Raw genomic sequence first — 24,157 nt, forward strand, 5'->3', positions numbered from 1 at the left:
ACAGCAAGAAGAGAAGAGGATACTGTCCGACTGGCACTGTAACACAGCTACAGCAGAATTTGATATCCAAAGCCTTTTCAATGAAAAAAATTATTTCTATAATGTTTTCTCTTTTGCTAACAGAAAAAAAAAGTTCAGTTCTTGGTCATTTTAGCTTTTAATAGCTGCATATTGCTTTTTCAAAACCAACTTTAAAAGCCTGTTACGCCAAAAATGTTGCTGGCCTATTGACTCCAAGCTGTTTCACAGGACAGCCAGCTCCAGGTACAACTGCATCCTCTTTCCTGAAACGATGGGCCGCCACAACAAAGATAAATTTGCTAAACTGACTGTAAATGTTTCCATTTCAATGTAAACGAAACCAAAATGCTTTGCTTTGGCCATTTTTACTTTCAGAAAGTATTTTTTCCCCCTTGTTTCCAAATTCAGGTTTTTTTGTTCCATCAAAAGAAGCATCACTCTGAATTTAGACTTATTCCAAACTGCAAAAGCAGAGGAGGTTTTCAGTACTGGGCAGTCAGTTCAAACGCTCATTGTATATGCAGCTTTCTGGTGGAAAAAAAAAAAAAATTAAAAACTTAAAAGATCAGCCTAAAATTCAAAAGAGCAGGCTCATCCTCAGACCTGTTCAGCTCTAGGACATCTGTTCATTGTGCCTGAGCTTCTACATTTCCGGGTGCAGAACAAGATCTCACATTAAATCATTGGTATCAATGATTCAGAGTTTGAAAACCAATGATTCCTCTGAGGCTTCTGAAATGTGGAGTCTTATTAAAACCTTCCTGCAATTCAAGCATGTAAATTTCTGCAGACGTGCATGTGCACACACACACACACACACTCTTCCAGATACATGGGTGCTTTTTGCAAATAAAAATTCAGTGCAAACTGAAACTGTTTGAGCAACAGAACTGTTGCTCCCTCAAGGAGTTAATGTTCATCATTGCTGAAAATCCCCATTTCCCTCACCAAAAAGGCTGCTGCACTAACTTTTCCTGGCTTTCCTGGGTGTATTGAGACAGGGACCAGAACATCACAGGACTGAAATTAGTAATGAGCACAGCACAGCCCTGTGTGGCATCTACAAGCCCAAAGGTCACCTTCAGCTCCAACCATTGTCTTCATCTCTCAAGGGAGCTTAAAAAATGTGTATTCTCTCTAGGCACAGCCAACTGCCTTTCATTGCTTTGTATACTCAGCCTGCAATTACAGCTGATTTTTATTTCCCTAAAGCAGGAACACTGTGTTATTGCCAGCGGCCAAAGGCAGTCAGCAGCACTCCATCTAATGCAAATACTCACAGCAACTTGTTACAGCCATATATCACTCTTCCTCTGCCCCAGCCCTATCCAGCAGACTGGAGCTGATGCTGTGTCACCTGAGCCTGATGAAAAAAGGGCCAGATGAACCTAAAAAAGGAGCCTAGCCTGCACAGATTTGAGAACAGCTGCTCCAAATAACTCTTCTCCAGCCACAACAGATTGCTGCTTTCTCCTTGAATATTAGTTTTAAACCTGGGTGCTGCAGACAGCAGATTAGCCACACCTATTTCAAGCCCCAAGTAGGTGTCGCTGCTACAAGTGCTGACAGGCTTGGAGATTTGTAGTTGGGACATGAAAGATGCATTGGCAATTTCCCCTTACCCCAATGATGTGTATTTTAATCGGTCTCTCTTTTCCAGTAAGTTTCACAGCATCCTCAAACACGTTAAAATTGCTTCGTGATAAGACTGTTACCTTCCCTTCCATGCTGCCCCTCACATCACCTGCATGAAGAAATTCTCCGTTAGCCAGGACAGTTAAAAAGCAGGTATCTAAACACAAAGATCTTCATAAATCAGGATTAGTCCTGAGACACTTTGTTATGCAGTAGCCCTGCAACTTCCAGTCACTGAAGAGAGCTGACTGAGCCAACAGATGCACCGACACAACTTACCCTTTTGGTTTCCACCCACTAATGTCTTATTCCTGATCTTCTTGCAGACATCCAGAATGGTTGCTCCAACGTAAGCTATTTCAGGACCAAATCTGAAACTCTATGTGGAAAAATAAAGGAAATAGCAGGAAAAGAAAATGAACTTGTTACAACCTACAGAAGTATTACTATATATAGAACTATACAATTCCCACCAACCTTCTAGACACCCTTTCTCTTAGAAAAGGCACCCAAATGCCCCCGAACTATTCCTGGAAATCCTGAGGCAATAGGAACTGTGCTGTGAGATGGGACTACCATAAAGGGCAAAACGTGGTTTCCAGCCTCTCCACCTCAAGTGCTGCCACTGCCAACACTTTTCCCCAGTAAGTTACTGTGACATGGCACATCTGTCCTGCAGCAGGGCAGATGCTAGGGGTGGGGGAAAAGAAGCCAATCTCTCACTTGGCTGGGCTGCTGGAGCAGTGAGGGGCTGGAGCAGCAGAGCAGGGCTGAGGGTTGCTCTGTATGGTTTCCTAACCTGTAGGTCTGGGGCCAAAGTGCTGCGAAGTCAAAGCCCTAATAAAATTTCACTAACACCACAACTAAAACACACCAGTTAAGGTTGAGCACACTTCCACCAGTGAAGAGAAATGGAAAATCTTGTTACCCATAAAAATCTCCACAAGCGAGGTGATACAAGGCTGGTCCCAAGGCTTGTCACAAGATGTGCCACTGTAAATAAAGCCCATCCCTGTTCTCATGTGCCTGTCCCTGGCTCCTGCCCCTTGGCAAGGCTGGCATGGTGCAAGGGGAAAAGGCAGTTCAGGTGGATGAGTTTGGTGGCCATTCTGGCTCAGGAGCTGGATGGATTGCAGCTTGTATTGCTGGTTTAAACTGATTCATTCTGCAAGGATTCCCAAGGGGTAGTTCCTCCCCTGTATTAGCTGTGAGAATTGTGTACTCATGTGGCTAATCAGGCCAAAAAATTAATCAGGATGAGCTTTCAGCTGGCACAGTAGCAAGTTAGGTAATCCAGCCTGGAGACACAAGCATCACTTGGGCTGAAAGAAGGCAGGAGCTCTCTTCCAGGGAAAATTCAGGGCAAAGCTGAAGCTGTTCAAGAAAATTATGCCCTTGGCAGACAAACAGGGCAGGAGATATCATGGACAAAGGGATGATGGTGGGACAGAGGTGGCAATGCTGGAGTTTGTGCAGAGCCCGAAAAAAAGATCATGTGTACAGCCAGCAAATACATCCTCCTTAATCAATGTGGGTTTATTTAAAAGAGGTCACTGCCAGAACAAAATTCATGTCCTTGCTCTGAACTCCTTCATCTCTCTGCATGGGACCCACTGTCATAACTGACTGGCAATATAAGCAAGGAGGATATCTGCTACTGCCTACTCAGCTAGAGCTGAGAACTAACCCAGCAAAGAGGGGATCTCCTTGAAATAAGCCATATACTAAGGTCTCTACCCCCATACCCATTTTTCAAGCCACATAACTTTCCTAGTGATGGGATCACTCTGCTAAAAGGCACAAAGGAGCTCTGCAGTGCAGAGTGTGAACAGCAAAGCGCACGACTAATCCAGGCAATGCAAACCCTCCACGGCAACCAACTCAACATATCTGGCTGTTAGATGCCTTCTGAAAAAGGATGTGAAACATTTTCCACTGCATTAGGTATCTATCCAGGGAAGGACAGAAGAAGACCCTCAACTTACCTGAGTGAGATAGTAGACATGGGTGTGAGGCACTCTGTAGAGGGTATTGACAGCACCTCGGAAGCTATAGATCTGCTGGTGAGGGTCTCCTACGAGGATTATGCCACATGTCTGCGAGAGCACAATATCCACAATGGCTGCAGGAAAACATCAGAGCATTAAGGGGAAGCCTGCTCATAAACAAGAGTGAACTGTACAATGTCTCTTGCCTGATGGCTTGCAGCATTTAAGAAGGGGTCAACACAGCTGCGGGAGACAACAGGCTGGGGAGAGGCAAAGGGAAGCATGCAGCTGACTGTGAGCTCTACAAACATCCTTCCATGATGGTATTTTTTCCTGGACTGGAGCTTCACAGCATCTTATTCCCATGCTTGTGAGCCCAGCACAAATCCACTACCCATCCCCAGCAATCTGGACATGCTGCATGCCTGCACAGTGACTTAATGCACACCTCAGCAAGCCCTTTGGTCCACTTTGATCAAGCCTGTCCAAGGCTTGGTGATGCTGGTAGAGCAAGTGCTTGCATTGCGTGCAGCTGCAAAAGCACAGCCAAGCCTCACGTGACCACATCTTGAGGCAGTACAAGTGGGAGATGGTCTGATGAAGCCATTGAGCAGATTTAACATTTTCTGAAAAGACCAGGCCTTCTTCTGCCCCCCTTCTTTTGCTACTCAGCACACAGTTCAGTCCACTTAGATCCCTTTGCAGAACCAATTCAACCTGTTTTGCCACAGAGAGCTACTCTCCATATCCCTGGCAAAGAAAGTCAGCAGCTTTCTGCTGTGTGACTCAGGAATCTCTGGGGTGGTGCAAGGAACAGGTAAGACCTGCACCCCATGCCAGGGTGGGATGGAGCAGCTCTGCTGTTCTGACAGCTGAAGCATTTAATGTCTCACTACTCTTGTAATAAACCATGTCCTTGGCTATGCTGGTGTTATGTTTTTCTCTGTTAGCAGCAAAGCAATAGCAAAATAGTCTGGATGGCACATCCAGATGCCCAAAGCAACTGAAAGCAACCCCTCAAGCTGATGCATGTGTACTCTTGTAGCCTGCTTACAAGCTGCCTTACTGAATTTGCAAGGATCTGGGACCAAGCAAAGGGTCAGTTCTAACGTTACAGCTGAGGGGCAAATTTTTTTTTAATTGTGCCACTTCTCACACACCCCTGAGCCACACGAACATCCTCTCTGTAAAGTGCTTAGGAAGGTTGCAGCTCTGCCTCACGTATGCACTCACCTGGAGTGCAGTCCTGTGCTTCATCAACAAAAATGGCATCATATCCTGAGAGCTGAGGCTTGCTGAGCTGCCAAAGTTTCAAATAACCTGAAAGAACAAAACATGTGAGAGGGTAATTTTCTCACAATAAAACACCATGATCTTTAAAACAAGTCCCTTAAAAAACCCCAAAATGTTTCTGGCCCTACTTCTTGCTTGGAACGTATGACATTTGGAGGGGCTGCAAAAATCGCCACTGCTCCCAGATGTTGCTCTGTCTCTCTTGGTTTTATGAAGGATGAAAAAACCAAAAGTGACCCAAAACAACCTGACTGCACTGGAGGAAGGCAGCTGTGCTGATGACTCCAAAACCCTTAATGCACAAAAAAAATGACAAGGAAAAAGGTTTTCCCTAGCTACCCTTGGCACTATCTGCACACATGCTAAGAAGCAAGAGGAAAGGACATGCTGGCAGGAAGGAAGAATCACTCACTGCTAGCACTCATTCTGCCCACTGTCTCACCCACTATTTCAACAATTTTGTTGCCAATCACACATCTGAAGAGTTCCACCATTTTCCATGGCCAAACCGGAAAAATAAACAAACTTCCACCCTTTGGGTCTGTTGTGAGCTCCCTGGTGAGCTAGTGGCGGGAGAACAGGAATTTTATACTTTTTGATGCTCATTCCTGGTGCACAGCCAGAAGTAAGAAGTATGAATCCATTTAGTTTTCTACTACAGCTCTCTGTCTGAAGGCATTTGACATCTGTACTCTTACCATCACAAGTCATCTTGTATTTCTTCTCTACATCTCCATCCAGCTTCTTCATATTGTGCCATATCTCTTTCGCCTCTTTCACATTAATCTAGAAAGAGAAAACCGAAGGGTCTGGATAGATTGCTTTGAGCAGAAAAATAGTCATGGCACAGCAGATCTTTCTCCTCCTACTTCTCTTCTGCATCACCACTAGTTAACTTCTCCTCAACAGTCTTTTCCAAATGCAGTCCCCTGAAAAGAACATTTCTTTGGCTTGGCTATCAGGACAGCATAATACAATACCCCCGAACATTTGCATATTAACACAGACTTTGTGTTTATTTTGGCTTCTCTGGACAGCTTGCAAGGTTTCTAAAGATATTTAATATTCTGAGGCTGTCAATTCATTCCCTGCTAGAAATAATGATCGCAAATTGGATTTCTGCTGGCTGGACTGGATCTGATCAGGTGTGATCAAGGTGGAGCAGAAAGGCTAATCTTCTCCACAACTCCAGCCCACAATGTTTGCAGTGCCAGTGCTACTCTTTTAAGTTTTGCTAAGATGCCTGTACTCTAAATGAGAATTTTTGGGTTTGGCTCTGCGTATCAAAATGACTACGAAAACGTTTATTGTCTTTACATGTAACATCACAACGCCGTTCAGGCACTGATATAAATACATGCAACCTCTCCTCTCTTTTCCTTGCAGGGAAGAAACACTTGCATTGAGCAGAGACAGTGATAATCTCCTCTCTAGAAATCAGCTGTGCAAACAGGGAGAACAAACAGGCCCCAGTTCCTCTGGATTTGTCACCAGAGGAAAAAATATTTTTACAGTCGTTTCTTACAGCTGAAGCACAAATACCTCTGAACTATGAAAGATAAGGAATAACTACAGCCCCTTTAAACCCTTGCAGCGCAAGTCTTGCTTTACCTTAGATACTCACTTCCTTTTCTACTTGACTGACAAGTTTTCTCTCACCATGAGTATTTCTGAACCACACAGGAGTGTGCTCTTCACAGATCTCTTCATCTGAAGAGGCAAAAAAGTTTTCAAGGGTCTGCAAGACTGTTTTCCCTCTTATGAACAGAGATTGTTCCTTGTGGTTCTGGATAAGGGAACTGATGTAGTAAACTGACATCTTGGAGAAGTTCAGCTTGCCTTTTTCTCTGTAGCTGTGCCACAGATGACAAAAAATAAGAGACATGTTGAAACACACATGAAAAGCCTACTGGAAAAGCAAGCTCATTTTCACTTCTGTTACACACTAACACTTGCAGAAGCTGTTTTATACACCTACTTTGACCTCGTAATGGAATGTATTTAAAAGCTGCATATATTTGTCCTGGTGGAAGCACAAACTTCTTCATTTTATAGATTTTATAGGTGAAAACTTGAGCCAGAGAGATATTCCCAGCATTCACTCCTGCAATTACAGATTGTTTTCAGAGCCAGGTGAGAAGATTCCTCTCTTCTTCCAGCTCATGGCTCATTTTCCCTTCTTTATGCAGTTTAGATGTACCAACATAATTGGCCAGAAACTGTATCATTAGAACAACTCAGGTTAAGAAACCCCCTCCTCTGGCTAAAGAAAAGCAGCATTTAGAGTGGTTGTACCACTGAAGTGTAAATGGGAAAAAGCCATTTTCATTGGCTTTCTATCTCACTGTGAAGTGCTCCTGGGCTACAAACATGGGCAGGATGAACAGCCCCCAGAACAGCAATGGGACTTATGTCAGCACAGCCTATGCCAGAGCAGGGCAAGGAATCTGTTTCTCCAGGCTCACGCAGATGCTAAAATCACTGACCCATTCAATCTGAAAGAATTCAGAAACCATAACTCACAGTCTGGCTTGAAGCAGGTGAAAGGAATAATATCCCCCGTTATTTTTGCTTCCTCACATCCTGGAGGCTTACTTCAAAACCATCCCGGAGGCTTACTTCAAAACTAGACTTTCCTTTTCTGCCATTTCTTTTCCCTGCTCCACTAGCCTTCAACAAAGGAATCTAAAATCCCCACTCACTGTTTGCCGACACTTCCATATGCTAATGAATGGAAAGTCTTGCATGTAACGTTTCTGGGAAAGACACTCCTTCCCCTCTCTGCAACAGCTTTGTTAAATGTCACGTAAAGGAAATTCAGATCAGCAAACTTCTCCGCATACTTAACCAAGGTTGAGGTCTTTCCTGTACCTGAAGAACAGAAGAAAGTGAAGAATAAAGCATCCAGAGTCAGGAATGAATGAATCCACACACCTCTCATCAGCTTTACCTTCTCCTCCCTGCTGTCTTACTGTACAGCAGGACTATTTGAAGCTAATGGGAATTTATTCACTGACTCAACTGAAATCAGAAGCTGTGGAGCAAAGCAGCTTTGAAAAATTACAGTCTGCAGCTTAAAAGCTTTTTTTAAAAAAATAATTTTACCACCCAATATTCTAGAAGTCTGAGCATACATGAAGGTACTGGTTCTTTTGAAAGACAGCTTGGTAAATGAAATGTTAAAATTACTCTTTTTAATGATTCATGGGCTCATCTTCTTATAGGATCTCCCACTAATGATGCTCTCCTTTACTCCAGTTTGCTGCCAGACAGCACTGTCCACACCTTACGGAAAATGCTTCACTTGTGGGATACCATCCAAAACAAAGACTTGAGACAAGAAGAGCTCTGCACATTTCCTTCTTTACCCCTTTTCATATCCTCAGCGATGACACAGTGTCAGCAAACTTTGCCACCTTGTTGTTCACACTCCTTCCAGATGACTTGTGAATATTGAACAAAGCAGGTCCCAGCACAGACCTCTCCAGGACTCCAGCAGTTACTGCTCTCCGTGCAGAAAACTGACCACCTGCTCCCACTTTTGCCTCCTAGCTTTTAACCAACGATTCATTCATGAAGACCATGAGGATCTTTTACTATTTTGCCTGGTGTGGTGGTATGACCCTGGCTGGATATCAGGTGCCCACCAAAACTGCTCTATCACTCCCCTCCCCAGCTGGGCAGGGGAGAGGAAATATAATTAAAAGCTTGTTGGTTGAGATAAGGACAGGGAGATCACTCAGCAATTACCATCATGGGCAAAACAGAATCAGGGAAATTTTTAATTTATTGCCAATCAAATCAGTATAGGCTAACAAGAAACAGAAGCTAAATCTTAAAACACTTTCCCCCCACTCCTCTCTTCTTCCCAGGCTCAACTTCACGCCCAATTTCCTCTACCCCCCTCCTCCTGAAGGACACAGGAGGATGGGGAATGAGAGTTGTGGTCAGCCCATCACACATTGTCTCTGCTGCTCCTTCCTCCTCACACTCTTCCCCTGCTCCGGCGTGGGGTCCCTCCCACGGGAGACAGGCCTCCATGAACTCCTCCAGCGTGAGTCCCTCCCACGGGGTACAGTCCTTAAGGCCCAGGCTGCGCCAGTGCTTGTCCCCGTGGGGGCACAAGCCCCACCAGCAACCCTGCCCCAGCCGGGGCTCCTCTCTCCATGGGACCACAGGTCCTGCCAGGAGCCTGCTCCAGCATGGGCTGCCCACAGGGTCACAGCCTCCTTTGGGCATCCCCCTGCCCCAGCACGGGGTCCCCCATGGGCTCCAGGTGGGGATCTGCTCCTCCATGGACCTCCAAGGGCTGAGGGTACAGCCTGCCTCACCATGGGCTTCACCATGGGCTGCCGGGGAATCTCTGCTCTGGTGCCCGGAGCCCCTCCTGCGCTGACCGGGGGGCTGCAGGGATGTTGCTCTCACATAGTATCACTCCTCTCTCCACTGCTGTTGTTCTGCTCCCAGGGGTTTTTCCCCTTCTTAATCCCAGAGGCACTCCCACCATTGCTGATGGGCTTTGCCTTGGCCAGCTCTATCAGACATGGGGGAAGCTTCTAGCAGCTTCTCACAGAAGCCACCCCTGTAGCCCCCTGGCTACCAAAACCCTGCCACACAAACCAAATACACTTGGTACAGATATTGGGCTCACTGGTAGATTGCTCCCACATCTCCCTGTAACTCCACTGTCACAGCAGCTTTCAGCAAAAAAACACACTCAGCTACTGGTTTGGCCACTTCACCCTTAACATGCTCCTTTACACCTCCTGCATGATGCAGTCCAGATCATAAAATGAATGGTACACAGGAAACAAACATAAGAAAAACAGAAATAAGAAACCACTGTTAGTGGCTTCTGTACTGTGGTGCTTAGCTGTACATGTCCTTTTGCAAGTCTGTTCTGGCAGAGAGCATGCCTTAGCTCTGAGCCTCCAGTATGGTGTCTTTAAAGGAAACTCTCTGCAGGTGGATAGAGATTATTTACTTTTCCTTTTTAAATAGGCTCCTTGAATTTGATGCAATTCCCCTTTTCAAAACAGTGCACAAGTGCAGAATATTTCTTGGCTTGTGTTGCTCCTACAGGGATGCTAAACCTAAACAAGTAAAAGCGACTCTGTCTAGTGGCCTGTGGACAATAATACTGTTGAAACAGGCTCAGCACATGGCTAAGTAACACATGGCGAGTTGCTTCTCCTCTCCTGGGTTCCCTGACAAGGTGCTCTGGGCAGTCATTGACAGCACTCAAACACTTGGTTTCAGCATCCTGTCTGAATATGACATTTACCTAGCTTGCATGGCAGTAACCAGCACCATGCTTCCCATTCCTATTTCTCTGCAAAAGCCTGCTCTGATTTTTTGTATTGATTAAAAGTAAAGCTAACACCCCTGACATCCACACAGTTCCTCGGACAGAAGAAGCAGGGAGGGAAGGGGTGAAATTAGAGGTTATGCATTCATTCCTACCTGCAAATGCCATAATTTTCACTCTTTGACCACACTCAATTTTGTGATTCAAAATCCTCTGCTGTTCATGCGTCAGCTTTACTTCAGGCCAGATACTAAAAACAGAAAATCCAAAAATTAAGAAAATAAATCCCCTGACATAAAACAAACAAAGCAACTAACAACAGAAGGAAACCAATGAATGACTGATCCCACCCAACAAGCAGGAAGGTGAAACTACAGCAACTTGGTTATTGTGCAAATGAGAAAAGCAGGGAATAAGAAAAGACCAGAGACAAAGGAATAAAAAGCAAACCTTGGGGAAGGCTAAATAGGAAATATCTTCCCAAGGGCCCTAAGCCATGCCTTAAAAATTAATTTGACACCCTGGCTCCTTAGGCTTATTGAAAACAAACAGCACCTTGGGTTTGGGGTGCTCTGTTGCTTTTGAGAGCATGTTATGTTAAATTGCTCTCCAATTTCTCAGCATGTAGGACAGACCAATTATCCCTGCCTTACAGGGGAGCTGAGAGCTTTGATTAAGAAAGGCATTCAGCACTTCTGGCTGGAATGCAATTGTTTTATTCATAAAGGTCTGAAACCTGTAATCAGCCAACAGTGTTAATCGCCTCTTCACACAGGGTCCTCCCCGGTACCACGCACAAGGGCGGAAAGCCTTGTTTAAGTATCCTTGACATTTCACAGCTGGCAGTTAGATGGCTGCCCCCAGGATGCATCTTTTACTGAACAAGCAAAACTGGCTTAGAAAAAGACTTCAAATGGAGGGGTAGAATGAAAGGGCTGGCTGAAACCCAGCATCTGTTTACCTATTTATTTTTTTTTTGTTATGACCTCTCTCACTGTTGTGCCTTGGATCATCAGTGATTTTATTGGATTTATCTTTGCTAGACCTCTGTGATGGATGAATGCACTACTATTCCCCTTCCGTAAGTAAGGACAAGGAAATTAAATGACTCAATCCAGGGTAACTGCAGCAGAAACGGAACAAAGCCTGGACCTCCACAGGCCAGGAAAGCATTTCACTCCTTACTGTCCTTTTCTAGGCAGCAAGCTACCAACCAATGCCAATTTATAACAGCTATATATGTGTGTAACAGTGAGTATGTAACAGTTATCCAAGAGGATCTAGAAAACAGGAGCCAAATCAATATCCTGCTGCTGGTATCTTGTTTCCTCCCATGCACAAAAAGCAGCGCTCATAAATGAATGGCCCACGTTATCTGCGCTACAGTAACGTCACCAGCAAGCCAAACCCCATTTTGGCTGACTGCATGTTTCTAGAGGAAGACATTGTTAAAATTAAAGCAGGCACTCTTCCCTGCTTCCAGAGCTACTTATCCATGGGGAGAGTGATGATTTGGGAGGGTATTTTGGGGTGATTTGGGCTCTGTGAAATTTCAGTGGCCGTCACACTGGAGCACAGAGAACTGTGTTGCACCGATACACAGGCCCATCAGTGAATGACTTCTAAATTCAGTTAGTGCTTGGTAATTCAGTATTTACAGATGTAAGGCCTGATTCTGGTTTTCCTCTACGAATTCAGGGAGAAGATGGCAAGGGGCAGAATAAGGTTTTGTACTAATCCTTATGAATCTGAGAGTCTTGTCAACCAGCCCCTGCCATGAAACATTTGCTCCCCCTCCAAGGTTCAGCACTCCACCAGGGCTTTGTGTACTTAGGTACATTGCTTGGATCACCTACAACAGCATCACTCAGCCCATAAGTCTTGCCTGCAGCGTGAAGCAAATGTTTCCTCTTCTACTTTCTGCATAGTTACAGAAGGATTTTCCATCAGATACAAGCAGGAGAAAACATTGTAATGGATCCTGGCAGAAAGAACAAAAGAGAAACTATCATTGAAAAATCATCAATAACAAATTAAACGTCTGCAGCCACCTAAAAGACCGCCCGTATCTTGAATTCTTCCAGCAGAATGACGCACAAAGTCCCAAGTGCTCAGGGAGCTGCAGGAGACAGTGTTAATTATTTTAAAGTGCAGTTAGTTCTACCTTGAAAAGTGACTGCAAAGGCACCACGGGGACAGCTGTGCCTGTGGCCTCTCCCTCGGTCCTGCTGGGTTTGTTTCAGGTTTGCTATGCAAACATGACCTCGGATCAGAGTCCACAGGATCTCTCCTGAACCACAGTTGGCAACAGAGTCTGGGGAGTCTGAGAGAACTGGTTGCCAGTTTAGGCCTCTGAAGTGAACTGGTTTCATCAATTTCTTTATAATGATTTTAGACAAGCACGTTAGCTCTGACAGTACTTCATGGTGTGCTGTTAATGCAAAGAGAGGAGCACAGCAACCCTGTGGTTTTAATTATGCTGGCAATAAGTAGTGTAAAATTAATCTCCATTATACATCAGGGTTGACACCATTGTGGTTTTACCTTTTAGTGCAGCTTTGTTCCTGTGACCTAACAGCTGCCACCCCAAGCCACACTCCAGGACAGACTTCAGAGAGTCACAGAACAGTTGGGGTTGGAAGGGGCCTCTGGAGATCACCTAGTCCAGCCCCTGCTAAAGCAGGTTCTCTCTCCCAGAGCAGGCTCACAGAGTTGTGTCCAGGCAGGTTTTGAATGTCCCCAGAGAGGGAGACCCCACAGCCTCTCTGGGCAGCCTGGTCCCATGCTCTGTCACCCCCACAGTAAAGAAGTTCTCCCTCATATTCAGCTGGAACTCCTGTGCTGCAGTTTGTGCCTGCTACCCCTTGTCCTGTCAGCACACCTGAAAAGAGCCTGGCCCCATCCTCTTGGCACTCACCCTTAAGATGTTTGTAGACACTGATAAGATCCCCTCTCAGTCTTCTCTTCTTCAGGCTAAACAGGCCCAGCTCCCTCAGCCTTTCCTCAGAAGGGAGATGCTGCAGTTCCTTCATCATCTCCACAGCCTCTGCTGGCCCCTCTCCAGCAGCGCCCTGTCTCTCTGGAACTGGGATGCCCAGCACTGGACACAGCACTCCGGACGAGGCCTCACCAGGGCAGAGCAGGAGGATCCCCTTCCTCCACCTGGCCCCACTCCTCCTCATGCCCCCCAGGATCCCACTGGCCCCGTGGCCCCACGGGCACACTGCTGGCCCACAGGCAGCTTGCTGCCCACCAGGACTCCCAGGCCCTTCTCCGCAGAGCTGCCTCCCAGCAGGTCAGCCCCAGCCTGTGCTGGTGCACGGGGCCGTCCCTGCCCAGGGCCAGGACCCTACACGTGCCTTTGCTGAACTCCATGAGGTCCCTCTCCACCATCTCTCCAGCCTGCCCAGGTCTGGCTGAATGGCAGCGCAGCCTCTGGTGCGTCAGCTGCTCCTCCTAGCTTGGTATCACCAGCAAACTCGCTGAGGGTGCCTCTGTCCCTTCATCCAGGTCACTGATGAGCAAGTTGAACAGAACTGGACCCAGCACTGACACCCGGGGAACACCACTCACATTCACATGTCACATTAGGTGACCTGCATGCTAAAACTCACCAGTTGCTCTAGGAGCTGCAAATAGGTATCAGACAGTTCCTTGAGGACATGTTTCCTCCTTATGCCCTAAATTCCAAACCTTGTGGGGTTTGAAGAGATAATGACAGAACAGATGTGGTCATTCCTATTTCTTCTAGTCTAGATTGTTCCAGGACATGGAGATGGGATGTGGGTGCTTTGTCCATGAGCTCTCATTGCTAGCAAGTGACACCTTCTGTCTGCCACATCTTCAGCAGGCACCTACTCAAGGTGATGACCTTAGCTAGCACTTATCAATCACAAACAGGCCAAACAAGCATCCTGATTTCCCTGGTTAGTAGCCTGAGCATGTGGCCCATGGCTGAGCAAGCAGAGGATGAACCCTTCTCCTGTGTCTAACACAGGCTGGACTATACCTCACAGAGGGTAGCTTACAGAACTATCTTCTTTCTAGCTACAGATTCATTTTCCAGTGTAGCTCATTTCCAGTCTTCTCAGAAGAAAAATTTACATGTGTCCTTAATCCTTATCCTCACTGCAATTCTGAAGCAACCTGTGGACTCTTATCTGCATTACTGGGCACCTCTTGAATAAAAGGCACATGCAGTGGGAGCCCACAGGACTTGAAGTATCACTTAAGAGGACTGAAGTAACTAACAGGTCTCAGGAAGGTAATAACCACATTACCTTGTTGCAGCTGATGTGTACCTATTTCTAATCAGAAAGTTTCTTTAGTTGCTTTAAAACCTGATTTTCTTTCTGAAAAAAAAATATTTTTTTTGAACACTATCTCCTGAAAAACAAGCAGACTATGAAACAGGTGAGGAATTAACAGAAATCTAAAGGCAACATTCCTGAATGTTCCTGCAAAAACCTAGGGATGGGCACGCTGTTCCTGACAAACTGCACACACTGAGGAACTGGAGAGCCCTAACCAACAGCAACATAATTGCTCATAAGCATATATTCACTGTATATATTACATATCACCATGGCTAGAAAGAGGCAGGCAGGCAGGAAGCATCTCCATATTCCTTACCTATTAGTGATTGGAATGTTCTTGTTTCTCATTGCATACAGTAGTGTTGCTATGCAGTAAAGTGTCTCTGTCACATCCACAACAGAGACGGTAGAGCTGGGTCTCTGCAGACACACCATCAGCTTTTGGATGTCGCTGACGCCATCGGAGAAAAGCACCATGACTGTAATTATGGCCCATATGTTCTCAGGCTGGTATAGGTAACAAGAAAGAGTGAGAAAAACGCTTTGAGCCTTTAGGAGCAGGGAAACCCTGCTTCAACACCGAGAAACCACTTATGCCATGATGAATAGTTAAATCCTCTTCAGTCACCCTGAATAACACCCCAAGTGGAAAACCTTTAGACGCAGGAGGGTAGATATGACCTCAAAGCACCAGCAGTTGTTAAACCTGCCAAATAAACCAGTTAGTAACTGTTAAACCTACCCCTGTCCTGCTCTGTAAATGTGGCAGTTTGTTGACAACACAGACTTCAGCCTTTGAGAAGAGGTGATGACTCTTCAAACACTGCAGAACTGCACCAGGATCTACTTTCCGTCCGGAGCGTATGGCAGACACACACCTGCACAGAACGGGAACAGCAGCATTCGCAAAGAAGCCTTGTCAAGTAAGTTTACTCTCCAAGTATAGAATGCCTTCTCTAAAGTACCATCAGCCAGGCCACACCAAGTTTAACTATGCCTGGCTCTTTGCCCCTCAGATTTGATGGGATGCATTCAGTGCTGAGGCTGCAAGTTGCTGAACTTAAATTTCCAACCCATTCTTTTGCTGAAAGCCATTTAGACAAATAATTCCCCATTCTGTTACACAGATGTGCTTAAATACTTTGCTGCATCAAGCCCTTAGTCTGCAAGTTTCCTTCTGGCTGTCTCAAAGTCTCCTTCCAGAAGACGGATCCACCTTGCTCTCAACACAATTTGACTCTTCTATTTGCACCATCTAACTGCCACATAAAACTGCCCTCGAGACTACAGAGATCTGAACAGAGCACTTGCTTTTATCAGGGACCTAGGCTTGGGCTTGCTGCTGAGCTGTGACTGATAAGTCAGTGTGGGTCCAGAAAAGCAGGCTTTCAGGAAAGGAAAAGAAGAAAACACACTGGAGGTGTGAGGAACCAGGAACAAGAGCTCAAATCTCACTCTCCATGAGATACTTTATTTTAGCTAAATCCAGGAGATGCTGAGCCTTTCTTCAGACCCTGGCTGATCAGGAGATGGAAAAGCAGTGCTGACATGACAGATCCTGAAATGTAAAGGGATGCTGAAAGGGGTGCTTAAATTGAGTCTCACTCTTTCCAGCTGTCCTGGTTTCAGCCAGGATAAAGTTAATTTTCTTCTTAGTAGCTGGTGCAGTGCTGTGTTTTGGATTTGGTGTGAGAACAATGTTGATGACACATTGATGGTTTTTAGTTGTTGCTAGATGATGTTTATACTAAGTCAAGGACTTTTTAGTTTCTCAGGCCCTGCCATCAAGAAGGCTGGAAAGGCACAAGAAATCGGAAGGGGACACAGCCAGGACAGCTGACCTAAACTGGCCAAAGAGGTATTCCATACAATGGGATGTCATGCTTGGTATATAAACTGGGGGGAGTTGGCCAGGGCTTGCCAATTGCTGCTCAGGGACTGGCTGGGCATCGGTCAACGAGTGGTGAGCAGTTGTATTGTGCATCACTTGTTTTCTTTTTTCCCTTCCCTTTGGATTTCATTCCTCTCCCCTTCTCTTTCTCCTTTTCATTATAATTGTTATAATTATTATTATTTACTTTATTTTACTTTATTTCAATTATTAAATTGTTCTTATCTCAACCCTCAAGTTTTACATTCCTTGCTGATTCTCCTCCCTATCCCTCTGGCAGGGGGGAGTGAGTAGGTGGCTGTGTGATAGTTACTGGCTGGGGTTAAACCACGACACCAGCAGAGTCACCCTGCAGGAAGCAACCACACGGCATCCTCCAAACCTGTTGTTGGGAGCCAAAAGGCAGCAAGTGACAGGACAGCTCAGCCATTTTTTATTTTGTCATCTAAAGCTTGTCTTGGAGCTTCTGGCAGCTTCTCTCAATTGCTGTACCCAACCCGGCTGTGCTCTGATATACAGGTGCATCTCCGAAACCTTCCTTTGAGCCTCCAAATTCAGCAGTTGCTTGCCAACACCCTCTTGCTCAGGCTCTCCTCACCTCTTTCCTACTCAGTGCAACAACCATCTCCCTGCCCTTCAAGAGGACACACCATCCAAGTCAAAAAGGCCACTGCCAAGACTGTTCTTCTGCCTCCTCTTCCCAATCCATGTTCAGCTCCTCCATCTCCTCAGACATTAGTACAAGGCTATCCCTGTCCCCGGCTTTGGAGCCTCTCCCTCACTTATCCATCACTTCTCACTTGCTGTCAAAATCACGGAAACTGCAGAAGTGACTTTGTAAGCCATCTGCTCAAAGCAGGGATGACTTCAAGTTGGGTTGTTTGTGCAGGTGAGGTCTAAGCCTCTCCAAGGATGGAGATTCTTCCCCACCTCTCTAGGCCAGTGTTTGGCCATTCTCCTAATATTCAACTGGATTTCCTATGCTGGAACTTGTGCCCATTGCCTTTTGTCCTGTCACTGTGCACCTCTAATAAGAGTTTGGCATTGTGCTCTCTACAGCCTCTCACTAGGCGGGGAAAGACAGCAATTAGATCCCCTTTCCAGCTCCTCTTCTCCAGATTTCAACCTCTACTGGTACATCACCTCAAATACTGTGTTCAGTTTTGGGCCCCTCCACTACGAGACACTGAGGTGCTGGAGGTGTCCAGAGACGGGCAACAGGGCTGGGGAAGGGGCTGGGGCACAAGGCTGATGGGGAACAGCTGGGGGAACTGGGGTGGGGGTGGGGTGTCAGTGTGGAGAAGAGGAGGCTTGTGGGGACTTTCTCACTCTCTACAACTACCTTAAAGGAGGATGTAGCAAGGTGGGGGTCGGTCTCTTCTCCCATACAGCAACTAACAAGAGGAAACTTACTCAAGTTGCACCAGGGGAGGTTTAGATGGGTTATTAGGAAAAACTGCTTCACCAAAAGGGTTGTGAAGCACTGGAACAAGCTGCCCAGGGAGGCAGCAGAGTCACCATCCCTGAGGTTATTTAAAGAATGTGTAGATGTGGCACTTAGGGACATGATTTAGCGGTGGACTTGGCAGTGCTGGGTTAATGGTTGGACTCAATGATCTTAAAGGTCTTTTCCAGCCTAATGATTCTGTGATGAGCACATGATCGTGTGCTCCAAACAGAACAAGGAAGAGGAAAGGGAAAGTTTTTTCCCTATTCTAGAACCCTAGTAGTGATTTCTGTTGTTAAAATAATTTCTCCCTCATCTTCCTGTAAGCCTCCCACCTCTTTGGAAGACAAATCCATTTGTCTCCTAGCAATTCACAGGATAAAATGGAAGAAGACCCAAAGCAAGGAAGGTCTGAGGGTCTACAGGTACAAACTCAAGCGCTGAAGCGGACTCACCTGATCAGCCCCAACACACATTCTTCCTGCTCATTTGTTATGGTGAAATCCTGCAAGATCTGTTCAACTCTGTGCAGGGCCGTGTCCTCCTTCATTAGGTACCGATGGTATAGCTTTTTCCAAGGAATGAACTAGAACGAGAAGCACATACCACCATCCTTCATCTCACAGCACTGGAAAATAGGTCTCTTCTGGCAATAAGCTAATCAACATGACTTCCAAAGACAACCTGGAGTTGAAAAAGTCCCTGTAGCTTGACGGAAACAGGTAATTAGTATAAGATGGAGAAGGAAAAAGGAAACAGAGGAAAGAGAGAAAGACTTGTTCCTCATAGCCTGCAAACATGTCTATAAAAGGCTGTTTTTTCTAGAATGATGGGAATAGGGTGATGCTGGTTCGGTTTCAAATGTCAAACCATTAAAGGAATGGGGGTATTTTAAGCACTACTGCACAGATCTGCTCTGAGCAGGGTCTGAGTGCTTAAAATCCCTGTGTCCATGAAGCCCTACCTTCCTGCAGCCTGCTGTTTGGATGTCTTTGGTAAAACCAGGATGCTGCCTTTTAGGCTAAGTCATGGAGTGAGGGGCAGGTTTGGGAGAGGGCTTGAGCACACTGAACATCCAATGCATGCATTTTCTATGCATCTCTCTAGATTTTCAGGCTCAAAGCATGCATGCTGTGCTGATAAAGCAGAGTGCAGAACATTTGCACTGTGACCAGCCTTACTTGTCCAAATTTACCGGAAGGGCATGAACAAGAACTTGGATCCCAAAAAAAATCTGGGCTGTGATCAGTCCCCTACCACTCTAAGTCAGGCCAAAACAGCTTCTTTGTACAAGCTGAGAGTTTCCAATGTAAATGGTGAGCGAGTCTAGTGGTGCCAGCTGTCTCCAAGCCACCTTGAGTTGAAATACAGAGATCCTTGTTACAGCCAGAATGACTGCCAGTGGGTTCACGACTGTTAGTACTGTGAGGGCGTTGACTGTAGATGAACCAAGCTCCACAAAACGGGGGTTAAAGGCCTTTCCTCTAAATCCATTTGACTACAAGAGACGCCACACACACACACACATACAGGCTGGGGGACAGTGACGTACACTGGCCACAAGAGGACACTGCCCAGTCTGCCAGCCAGAATTTCCTGCATGATTCCCGTCAGAAAAAAAGGCTGCAAGGAAAACGGTGAAGGGGAATTTGGTGGAATCTTATAGGATGCTCTCTTTCCATGTATGGGAAGAATGCATCAAGGGAAGTTACCCCAATATTGATCTTCTGATACAAGCTGGTGTCTGAAGATGCCACTGTGGCCCAGAAGACCAAAAAATAACAAAAGACCTAAGAAAGGATGTGGGTATTAGGGAACAATAAAGGGATTAAAAGGAACAAAGAGACAGACACAGCATGGATGCTCCTACAGCAACACATGTAGCCACCAGATGAAGACAGAACGGAGCAGTAGGAGAAGAGACAGGCTCAAATCAATATCACAGCAGTCCTTACCAGTGGATCACTGACTATCTCCCTCCAGCAGCGACACACCAGGCTCAGGTTCTGATACAGATCAGTCACTGGTAGGAAAGCAAAGATGTTCCTAAGGACTTCAACAGGCAGCTTGCTAATGCTTCCCTGAGGCACTTCCCAGTTCCGAGTCCCCAGGAGTCCATAGTGTGCATCAGGGACTGGTTCAATTTCCATATCATCAAGTTCCTGCTTGATCTGGCTGTGAACCACCATTGGCTTCTTAGGATCACCCCACAAATCATGTACTGGCTTGTGAATGCCTGCAGCTGCAGTGGACAGAGGCCGTTTTCTGGAGTTTTCCTTGGGAGCTGGTAAAAGGTCCTCATCCTCCATAAAAGCACAGGAATCACCACTGATCTCCATCACAGTGGAGACACTGCTGAAGGAATCATCAGGTTCGGTGACAATGGGATCCAGGAGCTCTTCTTTGATTCTACTCTTCACCCCACCAGAACCTACTTGTGTCTGAGACTTCCTGAAGTAATCAGTGATGTTTGGCTGACCTTGGCCTGCAGAAACAAGAGGAGCACAAATGAAGTCAACAGAAACAAGTGCAAAGTGCACTGCTCCTAAGCTAACAAGGAGGCCAGAGGCTGTGTCAGGTGGTAGTTACTTCCACCAGGGTTCCTCACAGATGTATGAGTGATGAACTGTCCTGCTTCATATTGCTTCTCTGGTAACCTATGGAAGTCAACAGAACAACATTCAATCTGAGCACTGCCAAGGTACACTGACATCTCCACTAGCTTCTAGAAAAAGATTTGGTCTGCATGACAATCTGGGCATTCAGTCTGGCACTGTCAAGGTACACTGACACCTCCACTAGCTTCTAGAAAAATATTCAGTCTGCATGACAATCTCTCAGATCAACAATTCTTATCTACCATAAGGATCCATGTTAAACAGAAACATGGTTGCATGATAAATTTCCTGGGAGATATTTCCACTAGCCAAAGAAAGAGAAATAGGAAGGAAACAAAATGCAAGACTTGAGTTGTGGTGGTGTGTTTCAGACTGAGGTTGGGCTCTCAGTAGTTATTTATTGTCTTTAACCCAGTAAACCAGAAGCACGCTAAGATTTTATAAAAACTTCAGGGTTTAACTACTGCTCTGTACCATGAGAAGGTCACAGCACCAAGCCTCTAGCAGGCTGCTCCTATCACAGTATAAGAAAGATCAATGCGTTTAAGAGGATAAACAGACATTTCTTGCCAGATACTTTCTGGCTGCAATGTCAGAAAGCACTAGAGATGATAAAGGAAACCGAAACTTGGCAAGGGACTGCTCTCGGCAGCCTCTCCTTTCTCTGACAGCCACGCAGTCCATGTAGCACACAGAATAAAGTTATCAGCACTGGTAGTATTCATTCTGTCCTGTCCTAGTCTGCCAAATATCCTGATGGTTAGCTAAGAAGCAACCTGAGAAGAAAAAAACAATCACAAGCAACTATTGCTGATTTTAATGCATTTTATTTCTGGATGCTTGAGAAGGCATAGCTTAAAGAGGTCTGACTTGCAAGACATTTGTTGCTTAAAAAGAACAGCTTCCCTGCTAACTTTTAAGTCCAATACCCTAAAACCTGCAGCACCTAAGATTACTAATTTTTTTTTTAAAGTGAGATAATCGAAGATATTGCTGGTATGAAAATGGAAAAGAAAAGCATGTCTACAACCACAGAGTCTAGGACTCTGGTGTATTGTCCTGGCTCACCAGCAGATGTTCTCTGTGACATGAGTCAGCTTACACCAAGCTATAGAGATTCCCAAGCCTCCAGGGAAAACCTGAAATGCAGCTCAGTCTCAGCTTCCACAGTGACCAAGGTACTCAGGAACTCATGAATAATTCAAGATTTTTTTGCTTTGCTTTCTGCCTGTGTCCTCACCCACATGTGTGTGTAGCATCTCTTGTTGCTACATAAGTTTTGAGGCTGGGTCTTTAACCCGGCATCATGAACTATTTGAAAACAGCTCTTTTACCTTCAGTTTGAGCCCTGAGCCCTGCTGAGTGCAGATTAGCTCAAAGTCTTACCCATCCTCAAAAGCCCTGTGAGGCTTTGCCACTTTCGAGACCCGCATCGACAAACTGTGTATCACAATGTTTCCCACTCCCAGCAAAGTCAAAGATCATTAATATCTGTTAAGTGCTCAACAACACTTTTGCACTTCTATGTAACTAGACAGCTCATTATTAATTAATAATTATCCTAAAGAGCATCCAGTACCAGGAGTCACATCATTAATACTGTCTAATTGCAGAGGCTGTAGCATTCCCCAGAGAGCGCTGCTTTTCTGCCCAGGTAGTCTCTGACAGCTCAGTGACAGAGATACGGAAGCACTTTGGTGTGAGGAGAGACTAAACACACACATGAAGGCAAACTTGCTCCCCCATAGAGGGAAGTAGTCAAGAGATCTCTTTTTCTTGCCACTTGGCTTTGTGGAGGCAGAGATTAAGCCCAGTTTTGCCATGCACCACTCAAAACTGTCCACTGTCTTCCATCTGCACTCACCTCATCTGGCATTACTCCTTATCAGTACAAGTTCAACAATGGATTACACAACACCCTTTTACTCCACACCATATTAGCATTTTTCTCCCCCAAATCCCTCAGCCTTCAAAGTTATTCATAACCAGTGTACCTCCTCGATGTCTCCTTGTGTGGTGGGTGGGATAGAGGCCCCTGTTTACATCTCCTCTTCTTTGACTCAATGGCTGTGTCAGGGAGGATGAACCTTCTGCACTCTGTGCGAGAGCTTCGCAGTCAGCAGCAGTAAAGTGCATTTTTTTGAATCGCTTCACTGCTTTGGCAACATGCAAAGAAAGACCCCAAACCCAAAGCGTTAGCAAACAGCAATAAACAATCCATGCCTTTAACAGAGGCATACAGTTTATTTTCCGAAATTTTATCGACAGTCCCAGTGTTTCAGCCAGGATTTTCTTTGAATAAATCATAGCAGATGCTCATATAACGCTCTGGTGAGGCACTAAGGAGGGCAATGCATCATGTCAGGGCAACACATCTGCTGTCACTGCAACAGCAACTTCACCCCAGGTCCCCACTCCTGTGTGGTACAAAGCTTCAGAACAAAAGGGACTACATAAACCCAGAATTCTAGCAAGTTTTGTGATTTCTCTATAATACTGTAACACGGACAAAACAGATACAAGCATCTGTGTAAATGCAAAGTATCATTAGGAGGAGGCTGAGGAAGCCTGCAGAGGAAGCCTGCGCAACCCTCTGCAAAAGATAACAGTGATTTGCTGGGGGAAGGTCAGAGCCAACATTCAAACACACAGATCTGAGCCTCTTGCAAACAGATCCAAGCTGGGATCCTCCATTAAGGAGGAAACAACCCACTCACAGTACAGCTCTTCCCCATGAGGATGGTTAAGAATCAGCAGAAAACTATCTGGAGAGTTATTTTAAGAAAACCTTACTTAAAATCTGCATGAGGTCCCCTTTTCTGTACACAGCACAGCCAGCAGAAAATGTACAAACAATGCAACTTGCCTCCACCAAGAAATGCTCACGAGAAACCCGAACCCAGGGCACAGGATTGGCTTCCTTCCGATAGAATTATCAGCAAAACAATGCTCATGCGGTTTCACTTTTACTTTATTACTGCACTGTGCTGCAGATGTTAGATTCCTTTAACACGTTTATGGCAGCCATTAAAGCAATCAACTGATTTCATACAGCAGGAGCCAGGGGTCAGTTTGTTTCATTATGCTGCTTCCTCCTTTTCAGCCATGTCAGTTCGATAGAGCAGTGTTAAAAGCACCCGCTGAGCTCCCTGGGGAGGCTGTTTTCTAATATCCCATGTTCCTCAAAACACAGCAAATGAGGCAAGCACAATTAAAAAAAAAACCAATGCAAGACAGTCCTGTGGCACTTAGGGACATGGTTTACTGGTGGGTTTGGCAGTGCTGGGTTAATGGTTGGACTCGATCTTAAAGGTGTTTTCCAACCCAAATGATTCTACGATTCTGTTCTACCTAAAAATAGTATTTCTCACTTTTCTCACTTGAAATTGAATTTTTTTTTTTGATCAAACAGCACAAATCATTGAGGTGCTCCAATTCTCTTAAGCACACGGTCTCGGCAAATGTCAGAGCCGAGGTACCAGCTCCATACCCATTCCTGAAGCTATCGGACACAGAAAGGTCTCATGCGAGACTGGATATAGGACTGGGGGCAAAAACTCTGCTCTCCAGCCCCAGGACAGCAAAACCCCCTTGTGCCAGGACCGTGGCTGAGGGTTCAAGTCCAGAAACCCAACACAAA

At 45.6% G+C, this 24,157-nt stretch overlaps 1 protein-coding gene across 6 annotated transcripts in view; it reads right to left on the reverse strand.

Annotated features, from left to right (window-relative positions):
- FBH1 (F-box DNA helicase 1) overlaps positions 1–24,157 on the reverse strand; it is a 32,104-nt gene that overhangs the window by 6,945 nt on the left and 1,002 nt on the right. For 2 of the 6 annotated variants that reach the window (XM_056339729.1, XM_056339727.1), the window contains exons 2-15: positions 22,512–22,670; positions 19,855–20,384; positions 18,355–18,485; positions 15,304–15,439; positions 14,878–15,068; positions 12,131–12,226; positions 10,401–10,495; positions 7,640–7,808; positions 6,562–6,790; positions 5,636–5,723; positions 4,878–4,964; positions 3,642–3,778; positions 1,936–2,035; positions 1,644–1,765 (exon numbers count right to left, since the gene is read on the reverse strand). In XM_056339729.1, the coding sequence (XP_056195704.1) occupies positions 1,644–1,765; positions 1,936–2,035; positions 3,642–3,778; positions 4,878–4,964; positions 5,636–5,723; positions 6,562–6,790; positions 7,640–7,808; positions 10,401–10,495; positions 12,131–12,226; positions 14,878–15,068; positions 15,304–15,439; positions 18,355–18,485; positions 19,855–20,384; positions 22,512–22,653 (2,253 nt within the window). In that variant the 5' untranslated portion in view covers positions 22,654–22,670. Of the gene's footprint in view, positions 1–1,643; positions 1,766–1,935; positions 2,036–3,641; positions 3,779–4,877; positions 4,965–5,635; positions 5,724–6,561; positions 6,791–7,639; positions 7,809–10,400; positions 10,496–12,130; positions 12,227–14,877; positions 15,069–15,303; positions 15,440–18,354; positions 18,486–19,854; positions 20,385–22,511; positions 22,674–23,310; positions 23,855–24,157 lie in introns of those variants that run through there. The other 4 variants (XM_056339728.1, XM_056339724.1, XM_056339723.1 and 1 more) reach the window with 4 other exon arrangements.

Source organism: Falco biarmicus, chromosome 5 (genome assembly GCF_023638135.1).
Source record: "Falco biarmicus isolate bFalBia1 chromosome 5, bFalBia1.pri, whole genome shotgun sequence".
Taxonomy (NCBI): Eukaryota; Metazoa; Chordata; class Aves; order Falconiformes; family Falconidae; genus Falco; species Falco biarmicus.